General features: G+C 49.3%; 4 protein-coding genes across 4 annotated transcripts; 3 read left to right on the top strand and 1 right to left on the bottom strand.

The window, feature by feature from the left end:
• Window positions 1–1,833: 1,833 nt before the first annotated feature.
• On the top strand, window positions 1,834–3,042 carry BGZ61DRAFT_539616 (uncharacterized protein; the record flags this gene model as incomplete). Its single annotated transcript, XM_046254812.1, has 2 exons — window positions 1,834–2,794; window positions 2,936–3,042. The coding sequence occupies 2 exons, from the start codon at window positions 1,834–1,836 to the stop codon at window positions 3,040–3,042; spliced, it is 1,068 nt and encodes a 355-aa protein (XP_046096419.1).
• A 5,436-nt stretch (window positions 3,043–8,478) lies between these two features.
• On the top strand, window positions 8,479–10,101 carry BGZ61DRAFT_539614 (pyridine nucleotide-disulfide oxidoreductase-domain-containing protein; the record flags this gene model as incomplete). The annotated part of the gene is made up of 1 exon (XM_046254811.1): window positions 8,479–10,101. One exon carries the CDS (start codon window positions 8,479–8,481, stop codon window positions 10,099–10,101), a length of 1,623 nt encoding a protein of 540 aa, XP_046096418.1.
• Window positions 10,102–11,508: 1,407 nt separating this feature from the next.
• Window positions 11,509–12,194, bottom strand: BGZ61DRAFT_463683 (uncharacterized protein). The gene is made up of 2 exons (XM_046247428.1): window positions 11,840–12,194; window positions 11,509–11,778 (listed from the first exon to the last, which is right to left on the bottom strand). The coding sequence occupies exons 1-2, from the start codon at window positions 12,121–12,123 to the stop codon at window positions 11,574–11,576; spliced, it is 489 nt and encodes a 162-aa protein (XP_046096417.1). The 5' UTR covers window positions 12,124–12,194; the 3' UTR covers window positions 11,509–11,573.
• BGZ61DRAFT_463681 (NAD dependent epimerase/dehydratase family protein) lies at window positions 12,180–13,483 on the top strand. Its single transcript, XM_046247427.1, has 3 exons — window positions 12,180–12,333; window positions 12,384–12,675; window positions 12,720–13,483. The coding sequence occupies exons 1-3, from the start codon at window positions 12,290–12,292 to the stop codon at window positions 13,425–13,427; spliced, it is 1,044 nt and encodes a 347-aa protein (XP_046096416.1). The 5' UTR covers window positions 12,180–12,289; the 3' UTR covers window positions 13,428–13,483.
• Window positions 13,484–13,655: the final 172 nt, after the last annotated feature.

Here is a 13,655-nt window from a genome sequence, read left to right as displayed (position 1 = left end):
TCAGTCAACCCTTCCGGAGCCAATTATAAACGCTTCATGAGCCCTGAAACGCCCGATTTCACCCCTGGATATGGCTGTGTTTTCAGTATTGAGTTAGATAACCTTAACACGACCAGGGTCTTTTACGACAACCTCAATATACACAAGAGCGTGCACCTGGGTGCACCTTTCACCTTGGCATTTGCCTACACGATGTGTGCTTATCAAAAGAGACTGGATTGGGCGGCGCAGTTTGGCTTAAAGCCAACGCAGATCAGGATCTCGGTTGGGCTCGAAGATACGGACACGCTGGTTGAGGACTTTAGACTCGCAGTTGAGGCGGCCGATAAGGCAAAGAAAACAGGTGCAGAATAGAGATACGAGCGCAATGCTTCCTTTGCTATCCAGCTTTTCTTGATAATCATTGGTTAGCATTTCTACTCTAGCATCACGAAGAACACTATAACTTCAAACCACCACAACATTATGAGTTCTTCATCAATCTGTGATTGAGATGGCACATCTTATAGTCTGGAACCAGAGCAATCTGCAAAGCAAAAATGGATCAACCCTCGCACCGGAAAGCCCAACTTTTCGCGTTATAATAATGCGAACCTTGAACCTCGTACTGTTGCTGCAGCAGACCTTTTCCGAGAGGGGTTTTATCGTTCCATCGCCGAGGCATCGCGAGAACTGAAGGTCAAGTACGAGAGACTCCGGTCTCGTATTAATGGAGCGAAGCCTGTCACCCAAAATGGCGGCAACAACACTCTTTTGACCGACACGCAGGAGCAAGCAATAGGTACTACGTAGTGGTCAAGCTGCGACGAGGTGTTGAATGTTGAAAACCTGTTGGATCCGATACGGTCAATTCGATCAGGGTGATAGGGATCAATACGATGTGGAGCCCAAAGATGATGATATTGATGTTCTTGTTGGATCTAGGATCTTTCCAGCCCCCTGTTTCCGGTGAGGGGTTTTTGGGTCAATCTCACGCCCTATGACTAAGATGTTGGATACGCGGTGTGTCTTTAGTGAAGATTCAGGATAGCCAGATAAAATGTAGATCAATTCTTGATGATATGTTTGGTTGTTCTTGATGTTCTTGTTCTCGTTGACTCTCGTCTCCACTTCCTCTGAAGCGGGGTTTTATCATCATCTTCAGTCATAGATGCAGATATCCCAGTATTCTGATACCTGAATAACCTCCTTGATGCATTGCACAGCCACAATCTAACATAAGATCAGGATATTGATGTATCAGAGGAATGTGACTATCCGGGCCCTAGTCCACCACCCGAGGGTCAATCCAACAAAAACTGGTTTCACGAAGTGTATTTGTGTCACGATGTGTATTTGGGTAGCTGGGCGTGTACATGGCGTGTGACTGCTATAGCTATATCCTTGTAGCTGGTTTCAGTATAAGGATGTACAGGGACTCAGAGCGGGGATCATATGCAACTCAGAATATACACACATCCAATCAGATGCCTCACAGAATCAGAGCTCGTGACAATTTGTGTCACGATGTGTATTTGGGTAGCTGGGCGTGTACATGGCGTGTGACTGCTATAGCTATATCCTTCTAGCTGGTTTCAGTATAAGGATGTACAGGGACTCAGAGCGGGGATCATATGCAACTCAGAATATACACACACCCAATCAGACACTTCAGACAATCTGGGCTCGTGACAGTTATGAGCCCGGTTCGCGATAATTCCACTGAAAAGACAGCAACAACACGATCCACATCGATCCAGACCCTCGAAGGGCCGATATTAATCGTTGTTCAGATAGAATACGTCGTGACGCGGTCCAAATCGATCGATTAAGCCCATTCCGGCCGATCCGAATATGACGTCAAAAGACCACAAAGTGATGTTGACTGGAAAGGAAAATTGGGATGCGTGGATTCAATCCATGTCAGCCAAGATTCCAAGGAAGATATGGTCCTACATGCATCCTGATCACCCTATTGGGGAACTCTTACAAGAACCAAGAGAGCCTCAGTATAGTGACTTCAACGCTACTGCCACAGACTATACCCAGCTATCACAGCCGCAGCAGCGGTCGTTTGATGCTGTGTTTAGGCAGTGGGAAGTCAGGAAGCGGGACTTTGGAAAGCAGGAGACAGAGATCAATACGGTATACGATACCATCCTGGAGACAGTTTCGGCCAAGTACAGGCAACCGCTCGATAGAAAAGACACACTACGAGAGTGGATGCAGCTGCTCAAGAGCTCTGCTGCTCCATCCGAAGGCTTCATGATGGCTAAGGTGAAAGATGAATATATTGTCGTGATGAAAGGCTTCAAGAATCAGAAAGCCTTCCCACAATGGCTTGAGTCGTGGGAATTAATGATGATCAAGACAAAGAAGTATCACCTAGCAGAGACTGAGACCGGTCAATGGCTTCGAGAGTTCGCTGACCTAATTGAACCAATCCATCAAAGCTATGCAACAGCTTTTACGGAGGGGGCCAAGACTCTAGATGCCAAAGCAGTTCTTCAGAGAAGACGCCTACAAGACGCGCTTGCCTACCAGACTGCCCATGCAGAAGCAGCTGAGCAACGAAGACTCCAGGCAAGCAGTGGGAGTGAAACAATAGAACAAGATTCCCAATCTGGCACAGCAGGTATTGACCTTATTGCACCAGGTGTACAGCGACCTGCTCCCAATGGCTCAAAGGTTTGGACACCTCAAGAGGTTGCCTCTACAATGCGTGAATGGGCATCCCGCAAAAGGCCCACGAGTGGTAACACCGTGAGGGGCGGGACGTTTCACACAGAGGGAGGCAACGAGGAGAGTGACCACAGTGAGGAGATGTTGAACGTAGCCCACAGCCGCGGGTCCCGCGGTTGTGGCCTCAGGCAGCCAGGGCCCTTACGGCCCGGAATAGCGTCGCCTAGCTAGCCTAGTCAACTCAACCCAATACATATCGTTGACCTCACAACAGGAGACATCCACGCCAAAGGGTGGGAAGAGGACGAAGTCTGGCTCCGGAGGACGCTCTGGAAAGAGGCCAGCACTTACGTGCCCAGCCTGCGGTATGAGAGGGCATGACCTACCTGACTGTTGGTGTGTGTTCGAAGATAAGAGACCGGAGGGCATGCCTCGCAACGATCGTCGTATGCGAAAGGCTAAGAAGGCGCTGGAGGACGACCACGAGCTGCAGAGAAGGGTTGATGCTATACAAGAACAGAAAGGGAACTGACAATCACAGAAGAGAAAGGTCAGGGTAAAGATCATAGGAGCGGCGAACACAGCGCACCTGCGATCAGCCTTTACCTCGACAACTACTGTGTACCCGCTATGTTTATCAACGATCTTGGATTCTGGTACAACCTTGCATATTTTTAACGATCTGACTAGGTTTAAGACCTTCCGCAAGGCAGCAGATGGAGAGGCAGTTATTGCAGGAGCATCAGAAGTTCCAATCCTAGGTTTTGGAAGAGTTGACTTGGAGGTCACACTTCCAGGAGGAGAAGTCGGAATGCTACGCCTACGGAACGCAACCTATTGTACCGATTTCAGCACGAACCTAGTATCCTTTCAATTGCTTCGAAGAAACGGAATCTTCTGGGACACCATCAACAACCTCCTGATCCGAAGGGACGGCTCAACTATATGCATCGTTCACCAGATGCATAATCAATTCGTACTGCAGTACCAAGAGATTACGCGCGACTCTGAGAATGCTATCTTTAGCACGCAATACAGGCGAAGAACATCGCGAAACCCAAGAGCACCAGCGGTAGCGAATGGATCCTTATGGCATCTTCGAATGGGACATCCAAGTCCGTTAGTATTGCATCACTTAGGAAAGAATTCCCTAGGGATAAGACTCCGCGGACCGAAGACAACACAGTGTCCAGCCTGCAGCCAAGGGAAGATACATCGGCAGATATCTCGACGGCCACCAGACCGAGAAAAGGACAAGCCATGTCATGAGATTTGGATTGACTGGACCGACGTTGAAGAAGATGCGAAGGGCTTTGTTCGAGCTATGTTTATCACAGACGCATGGTCTGGTATGGTCTTTCCATATTATACCAAGACATATGACAGACGAGAAAGTGGTAAGATAGTGAGACACTTCTATCACTGGATGAAGAACCACTATGGCTATCTGGTTAAAGTGGTTCGCTCAGACAACGAGCTCTTCACCAAGAAGATCAAATACTGGATGATGTGGAGAGGCATCATTGGCAAACCATCAGCGCCAAATACGCAAGCTCAGAACGGAGGAGCTGAGCGCTCAGGGGGTGCGATAATTCAGAAGAGCCGAGTGATGAGAATCACAGCCAACCTACCGCATGATCTTTGGAGAGAGATAATCAGCGCAGCCGTGTACCTGAAAAATAGAACTCCAAGAGAGTCAAATGGCTGGAAGACGCCCTTACGAGTTGTTCTACTCAAAGCAGCCGTATCTATCACATTTGAAGGCATATGGCTGCAGGGCCTACGCCATGACTTCACGAGCGCAACTCAAACGAAAGAAGCTCCGCAAGCTTGACCCGAGAGCGCACATCGGCTATCTTGTCGGCTACAACTCGACAAATATATTTCGTGTCTGGGTTCCGCACAAAGGAAAAGTCATATCAACTCGTGACGTTATCTTTGACGAAGACACATTCTTTGATGGCAAATGTACGGAAAAGGAACTCACTGATAGCGTTGACGACCTGGTCGAAAAGGTCGCTATTCCGCTGAGCCAGCTGAACAATCAAGCAATTCTTGAAGAGGATGAGCCAGTCTTCGAATCTGGTATCTATGGCGAAGATCAGAATGGCGATGAAGGAAAAATGGTTCCAGATGATGATCGGGAAGAAGACCAGGACGACCAAAGGGACAAAGAAGACTACGAACTAGCAAGAGCTTTAGAAGAAGCATTCCGTACACCTCCACCAACTGAACCAGACCAAGAGCAAGACGCAGCTCTTTCAGTCTTCTTACCAGTCGCCGGAGCTGAGGGGGTGAGAGCAGATAACCCACCAATCGCAATCGTGGAGAGCTGCTTGGACGACTTTATTCCCGTTCCAATCGAGACTGCTTACCATGGGAGTTTTGTCGCTGGAATGAAGTTCAAGCCGAAGAAGATACGTAAGCGAAACCTACCAGACGAACCGAAGACTCTCAAGGATCTCGACAGCCACCCGTTCAAGGAACAATTCCGCAAAGCACAAGAAGACCATATGTCATCTCACCACCAGATGAAGTCGTTCATTGAGGTGCCGTGGAGTCGGGCAAGGGGACAACAAGTGCTAAGCTGTATGTGGGTGTTTACCTATAAAACAGACAAGCATGGATATTTTGTCAAGTGCAAAGCCCGACTTGTGGTGTGTGGCAATCAACAGGCCAAGGGAGACCTGCCTACTCGAGCGACAACGCTTGCGAGTATGTCATTCAGAGCGCTCATGGCAATAGCAGCAGAATACGATCTGGAGCTCGTGCAGATGGATGCTGTAAATGCTTTCGTACACTGCGAGCTAGATGAGCTGGTATTTATGAGAATGCCACCGGGATTCCAAAAATACGGCAGAGTTCTAAAGCTCCGGAAGGCGCTCTACGGACTACGAAGGTCTCCGTTCTTGTGGCAACAAGATCTGACACGAACCCTCCAAGATCTCGGCTTCAGGACTGTTCCTGACGAACCCTGTGTGATGCTTAAAGATGGAGTGATTGTCTTCTTCTTTGTTGACGATCTTGTCTGGGCATACCGGAAGGAGAAGGCAGACAGGGCAAAGAAGGCTATGGAAGGCCTACAGCAGACATACAACATGACAGTGCTGGGAGAACTGAAGTGGTTTCTTGGAATTCACATCATACGAAACAGAGCTAAGCGATCTATCTGGTTGACTCAAGATGCATATATTGATAAGATTGCTTACCAGTATGATGTTGATCTAGAGACAAAGGCTCCTGAGACTCCGATGACAGGGGAAGAGCTGTTACCAGCAACCTGCCAAGCCGACCGTCGTTCGATCGAGAAATATTTGAAGACAGTTGGATCGATATTGTTCACAGCGATCTCAACAAGACCCGATGTTGCGTTTGCAGCTGCAAGGCTTGCTAGGTTCAATAAGAATCCGGATCAGACACATCATAATGCCGCAGACCGAGTCTTGCAGTATTTGTATGGAACACGTTCACTGGGAATCAGGCTGGGAGGAACAAGATTCCTCAAGAGTTTCCTATGTGCAAGTGATGTTTCCTATGCAGACAATACAATAGATAGGAAGAGCTCGCAAGGCTATGTGATGATGTTGTTTGGAGGACCAATTGCCTGGAAAGCAACGAAACAATCCACTGTCACTACGTCGAGCACTGAAGCTGAATTGCTCGCTTTGTCTCAGACAGCCAAGGAAGCCATCTTTGCAAGCAGAATCCTCAAGGAACTTGATGCTAAGATTGATGGGCCATTGCATATTGAATGCGATAATACCCAGACAATCAGGCTCCTGACTGAAGAATCAGCCAAGTTGACTACGAAGCTTCGGCATGTGGATATTCATCGACACTGGTTGCGACAGGAATACAGGGAGAAGAGAGTTGAGTTCGGCTGGGTTCCAACATCGAAGATGATTGCAGACGGAATGACAAAGGCCTTACCCAAACAACGGCATGCAACATTCATTAAGATGCTTCAAATGGAGGACATTTCAGACCAGATTGTCCTGGAACAGCGAATGGAAGCAATGAAGGACCAGATTGTGAAAGCACGCAACCAGAAGGAAGGCAACAGCCCTGGCAAGGAGGCAAGACTCGGATATCGAGGAGGGCAGCGCAAAGACCCAAAAGACAAGTTATAGGGTAGCCAAGTCCTCAGGAGTGGCCTCGGCTAAGGGGGTGTGTCACGGTGTGTATTTTGGATAACTGGGCGTGTAATTGTTATAGCAATATCCTTCTAGCTACTTAGCATAAAGGATGTACAGGGACTCAGAGCGGGGACTTGACGAAATCAAGAACATAAATACACCCAATCAGATGCCTCACAGAATCAGAGCTCGTAACAGTCGGCGAAATGCTTCATTGGGCCTAGGAGAGTGCCGTCGATCGTGGAGAAAGGGTGACTGTCCGCCACCAATCGGAACGTAGAATCCTCCATGGTCATGTTCCAGAACGACGCTCGGCGCTTCTGTTGGGGGCTGACAATCAGCTCAAGCTAAGTGAGTGGGCATAGTACACGGGACCCAGTTGGCTGGGCCCATCACCACTGCGGGTCTCTTGAGGCTCAGGGAAGCACCAAGGTGGTCTGTCCCTTTCAATCCCAACGTCGAGCCAGGTCCAGAACTCCAGCCCTTCCTGGTCCGCAGTACTTGCTGTAGTACTTGAGCCTAGGTACCCCAATTGGTCAGGTGGGCGGGGACGCCTCCGTTAAAATGGTGGGGCTTGGGCTGCATAAAAACTGACAGTTTTGTAAAACTGACAGATAGTTTTGTAATACTGGCCCCTATTGACCTCCATACTTACCCCGTGATCGGAAGCGGGGTGCGTAGAACCCGGTTGCCGAAGCGAAAAAGCTCGGGAGAAGAAAAGGTATTTCGAATCGCCATCTTGTCTTGCTCTGATATGCCTTGCCGAGATCTATGATCGCATAATCTTGAGTCAGTCAAATAGCAGGTAGATCACTTCGTTTTCGGCCAAGTTAGGTATGGTTTGATTAGTTTTAACCTGCACAACGTCCCGGCTGCCGTGTCGAGAAGGAGATGAAGTCCCCAACGAGCGGAAACAGGCAAATCAGAATCATCGGCTCGGCTGGACTCGGGCAACTGATCGGGACGGCCTTAAGATGGGCTGTGTCGGCAGAATGATTTTGTTCGGGAATCGGTGACTAAAACGGCATCCTCGATCCGACAACAGGTTGATTGGTGCAAGTTTTAGCTTTCTCCTGAAAGATACTCGGTCATGGGATTTTATTCCTCATTATGCAGTCGATAGAAGTATACTTGAGTTTATCATTCATTGCCAGCGGCTCTAATGAGAGAAGTGGCCTTAACATTTTATGCCTATTATATAGAGTATTAGAAAGCATAAAAGGCTTCCGGGGTAATTATTCACCTACGAATCGCATTAGACTATATAAAGGGGTATAGATTAATCTCGCTCGGAGTTACGAGGGATGCATACTTTGCAAGTCGTGATTTCACATCGCTATCGCAATTTTCTCCGGTAGGTTCGGGCTTATGTTTATTCACATGACATATTCACATGACATCAGCGGTGGTGGTTTTGATGCTCCACTGATTCATGTTCTCCAACCTCTTCCGGGCCTCCCTTCTCTTGATTCTTGGCTCCGTTCCTCTCGTCCTCCATCACCTTCAACGAACCTCACCTATTACAGATCCTTTGGTTAGATCCATTGAAACGAGGGCATGCATAAGGATGATGAGGAGTTACTGGAAAAGCCCGATCCGGCCTCGGCCCCGATACCTCTTTGGCCTCGATAATATCGTCGCATCTTCTGCCTGCCCATTGACCCCCGCCGTGCCTGCTACCATGAGGCTCGCAAATACCGAACAAAATCCTCAAGGAACGACCGAAACTTCCGGTATAGAAGCAAAAGTGGACTCAGAGGGACGCAAAAGGCGTGAGAGGGTTGTCGTCCTGGGCTCCGGGTGGGCTGGCTATGCCCTTGCCCGCGATCTCGACCCGGCCAAATACGAGCGCATCATCATCTCGCCGCGTTCCTACTTTGTCTTCACCCCGTTGTTGGCATCAACTTCGGTCGGCACCCTCGAATTCCGCTCCGTCCTCGAGCCTATCCGCCGTTTGCAGCCAGACCGCTTCCACCAAGGCTGGGCCGACGATATTGACTTTGCCAACAAGTCTATCCGTGTTGAGACAAATCCAGACACTGACGAGACCAGCTCTCGCACCCTACCGCCCATCACTCAACCCTCACCAGAAAGCCTACAAAGAGGCAGTGACCCCTCAGCCGTGACTTTTGTCGAGACCTCCTGTTCCCCCGCGGCCAAGGAAACTCTCCCCAAGTACAAGGGTGAGATGATCACGATCCCCTACGACAAGCTCATCCTCGCTGTTGGCGCCTACTCCCAGACCTTTGGTGTTCCCGGCGTCCGTGAGCACGCCAACTTCCTTCGCGACGTCGGTGACGCTCGCTCCATCCGACTTCGTGTCCTGCAGTGTTTCGAGCGTGCGGAACGCCCCTCCACCACGGACGAGCAACGCCGCAAGCTGCTCCATTTCGCTGTCGTTGGCGGCGGACCTACGGGCATAGAATTTGCCGCTGAGCTCCACGACCTCATCCACGATGACCTCGCTCGGCTCTACCCTGACCTCACGCCATTCATCGGCATCACTGTCTACGACATTGCGCCTGGTATTCTGCCCATGTTCGATAAGAGGCTATCCTCCTACGCTGTCGACACCTTCCGACGCCAGGGTATCCGCGTCAGGACTGAGCATCACCTCCAGAGTATCCGTCCGGACGTGGACGGCAGTTGTGGTCTCAAGCTCAAGATCCTGGAGCATGGTGATGACGAGGTTGGCGCCGGCATTGTCGTTTGGAGTACGGGCCTCATGCAAAATCCCCTGGTTGCTAAGCTTGTTGCAAAGGAGATTCGCTCCCTCGGTACGCCAGAGGAGCAGCAACAGCAGGAGCAGCAGGCCTGGCATTTTGTCAAGGCCAAGGGGGATGGGGGCATCATTACTGATGACCATCTCCGCGTCCGTATTTCTGCTGGGTGTGCCGGAGATGGCGACACCAAGCACGGCGACAACGCCTGCCCCCACATCCTCCCCAACGTCTATGCCATAGGTGACTGCGCCGTCATGGAGCGTGACGCTCTCCCCGCAACTGCACAGGTCGCCTCACAGCAGGCCAAGTACTTGGCCAAGGCTCTTAACACATATGGCTCCTGTGAGGCCTTTGGCAATAATGCACAGCCCTTTCGCTTCCGCAATCTCGGCACCCTTGCCTATATTGGCAGCTGGCGTGCCATCGCCCAAAGTTCATCCGAGGGCCTGACGGGGAGATTGGCCTGGATCCTGTGGAGAGGGGCTTACATCACCAGGACCATGAGTCTACGAAATAAGATCATGGTTCTAGTCCACTGGTTCATGACCTGGCTTTTTGGTCGTGATATTTCGAGATTCTGAAGGGATTCTCGATTTATTACTCCTAGGCTCCAACAGTAGCGCCTAGGCTTCCATAGTAGGCGCCTCGTGCAAACGCGGCACGAGCGACTTATGCTATCCTATTGTCGACTTCTCCTATCAGACAAAATCTTCGGGAGCTCTTTACCACGCAGCGGAATCGCCTGCCAACATCTGTCTCACTTCCATGTAATCCCTCGATTAAGATATACTATTTGTATCATACTAACAGGTGTGTATGTACACGAGTCGCACTGTTAGACCTTTCCCGGGCCGAACACGGCTTTTCTTATGATGTAGTGGCACAAGTAATGGCGAACTACCTAGTAATAACTTCCCTTAATCTCATGCCTAAACTTGCTCCTATGGTGAGCACAACAGGTGATGACCCTCCGCGCACCGCAACTCCTTACAATATGAAACTGCTATACGGGTTTTCAGCGACATCAACAAAGACAAAGCTCAAGAGCTCTTCGTGTGCCTCTGTAAATCATGCCCTATCGGTCGAGACCACCAGGCATGTTTGACTAAGTATACGAGTTTTAACTACTGGACTATTGCTGATTGGAACATGTGCAACCGAGGAACCGATTGCGAAGCGTGTTGCCAACAGTGTTAACCCAACGGCCTGTTTACATACTCTTAGTTCACATGGGTAATAGATTTGTAGAGCATGAAATATGCGACATGAGAGCACCTCCACCTCCAAATTCCTCAAAGGCGGTTGATCGCTTCACAAACCGTCCGTTTCAGGTAAAAGAGGATTGCAGGAGTCAGTAGCTATTGAGGACGCGCTAAACTCCTCTTTCAATGAAAGTGGGAGATAGCATGAGGATGTAGGCAGGTTGCGTGACAGGTCGCCCGTAGCTGGAAATTCCCTCGGCCATGAACGGATCAACGCACATGGTTCAGCAGCACGCGCGTTCCCAAGTAACCAGTAGGCTCGCTGAGACGACTAGGTAGAGGGATCCAGTCCATGCTTCGTTCTGCGCCTCGTTCTCGTTCTCGTTCTCGTTCTCGTTCAGGGCTCCGGCCGTTTGATGGGCAGCAATCCCAGGGCGTTTTACCCTAATTGTCAAGTACTTCCAAAGCCAAGGGGAAAAAGCCACGGGCTTCTTGGCGGGTTGAAATTCGTGCTAAACTCGTTGGAGAACAGCGCCTTGGAACTTTTGATAAGCCCCCGTAGCTCCCGAAGCAAAGCTCCCGCTCCCGAAGCAACGCTCCCGCTCCCGAAGCAACGCTCCCGCTCCCGAAGCAACGCTCCCGCTCCCGAAGCAACGCTCCCGAAGACACGCTCCCGAAGAACCTAAAAAGCAATCTCCGCTTTTGGTCCGAAATCTCTGTCGATTGATTATGTAGCAGGTATTGGTCATCATCACCTAACTATTATTTAATCAAGACTTAGTTGAGCGGAAATAAATAACGCAGGCTGCTCGATGACGCAGTCGTCTGTTGCAGCTCATTCTTCTCCTTGCCTAAGAAACATAACCATCAACGGTGGCTAATTCAACCATGTTGACCAGTGATCTAGAAACGACTCGAGGTTGGAGGGTCTTCAAACCGGGCCAAAAAGACGGATGGGAGTCCCTGCAATGGGATGCAAATCTGCCCTTGCCTGAGTTAGGACCCTCTGATGTTCTAGTCAAATTCCGGGCTGCTGCCATGAACTTCCGCGATCTAGTAAGTGAGTAATTCACCTCATGCACCGGAACTGCAGGGAACAGGGTCTGATTCAATGCAGTTGTTCGAGGGTTTTATCCTCGACCTTCCATCTTCAGCCCCGATACTGCGAGCCGTTTTTCCCAACTGATATGTCATTACAATCCTTGTTCTTTTATAAGGTGAATTGTTTGGACCAAAAGTCATCTTGGGCAGAGTTGATTGAGTTCTTTGAGATATTGTATCGAAGGCTATTTTGGATGTGTCGTTGAGGTCCGGGGCTTGGGAACTCCTCGCAACTTTTGTGACCCACTCTAACTCGGCCCGATAGATTCTCTTGGCTTGAAACTGACACGTTATACCCATCTCGTGTATTGATTAATAATTAGATTTTGATTTCAAATCACAATAAAATTAGAATGCTCACAGCATGTCCATTATCGAGTTTTTACTTATATACGCACTGTTAGTCCCTGAAAACTGAGTTATCAATGCACATTCAGCCTGATACTTCCTTCAAGCCTTGAACAAAATGGCCATATGCAAGATTTTGGTTATTGGTGCCTCTGGCTATATGTAAGTCCGGCCCACAGCATTTTGGCTTCTTTTGTACTTACGAAGTACAGTGGGGGTTCTGTGCTCACCACTTTGATGAACTCCTCCCACCCACGCATTAGGGAATGCGAATTCACTGCCCTAGTCCGCCATGAGCCGCATGCCGATGCCCTCCGTCGTAAAGGCATTAACGTGGTGATGTTCTCTGGTTTGGATGATTTGGATCTTGTGCGAGAGGTTGCAGCCCGCCACGATATTGTTATAAATACTGCAAGCACATTCCACACTCCTGTGGCAAAATCTATCATTGATGGGCTTGGAGACCGCAAAACGGCGGCAGAAAAGCAAACCCACCTCATCCAAGTTCGTTAAACTTCAACTTTCGTCGGGCGGCACTAATTGCGCAGACATCTGGAACAGGTAGCCTAGCCGACCGTCCCGTCGGCAAGCGCTTCATCGAGACGAAAGTGTTCTCCGATAAAGACAACATTTACGACTATGAGAAGTATCGCGAGAGCATCGAGCCATTTCCCCAGAGGACGACTGATGTCACAGTGATGGAGCATGGTGAAAACACAGGCGTTAAAACGTACATTGTTATGTCGCCTACCATTTACGGCCTGGGCAGCGGGGTGGTCAATCAGAAATCTATGCAGATTGAAGCCTTGATTCGCGCTGCCCGCGACGATAAGTACGTCAGTGTGGTAGGTTCTGGCGAATCAGAGTGGAGTCATGTCCACATTGAGGACCTAGGTCTGCTATACGAACTACTCGTCACAAGAATCCTGGAGGGGTTGGAACTGCCATCAAACAAACGGGGCATATACTTCAGTGAGACGGGTTACGAATCCTGGAGAGCTGTATCCGAACACATCGCAAGGACGGGAAACGAGCTAGGCATTTTGCCAAGTCACGAAATCCGCCAAATCACGCTCGAGGAAGGATCAGAAAAGCTGATACAATCAAAGGGACCCGATATTATTGAGCTTGGATGGGCATCTCGGTCAAGAACTAAAGCCGATCTGTCCCGCGAAATAGGTTGGAAGCCGACTAAGAGTTTTAGTGATTTTCTGGACAGTTTTACGACACTTTGGGCGGAAATTATGAAAGAGTAGTGCAAATGAAGATCAGTCCCTCGATGAGAGAACCTAATGTGTGACATCTGTTTTTTTTTTTGAACATAATTGATGGTTCAGACCTTGTTGATTCAAGATTGATTAATGTCTGCAAAGCAGCACATGGATTAGCTATGTAGAAGGAGTGATGAAGGTGAAGATTAAATGCGTATGATATTAGGAAAGTATTTCAATTATTAGACCCTTTGCTGCTAGGTAAATTCCCTA

The sequence above is a fragment of the Ilyonectria robusta genome (assembly GCF_021365365.1).
Source record: "Ilyonectria robusta strain PMI_751 chromosome Unknown BGZ61scaffold_35, whole genome shotgun sequence".
Lineage (NCBI taxonomy): Eukaryota > Fungi > Ascomycota > Sordariomycetes > Hypocreales > Nectriaceae > Ilyonectria > Ilyonectria robusta.
Note: the sequence above shows the minus strand (reverse complement) of the source record. Positions and strands in the feature narration are given on the sequence as shown.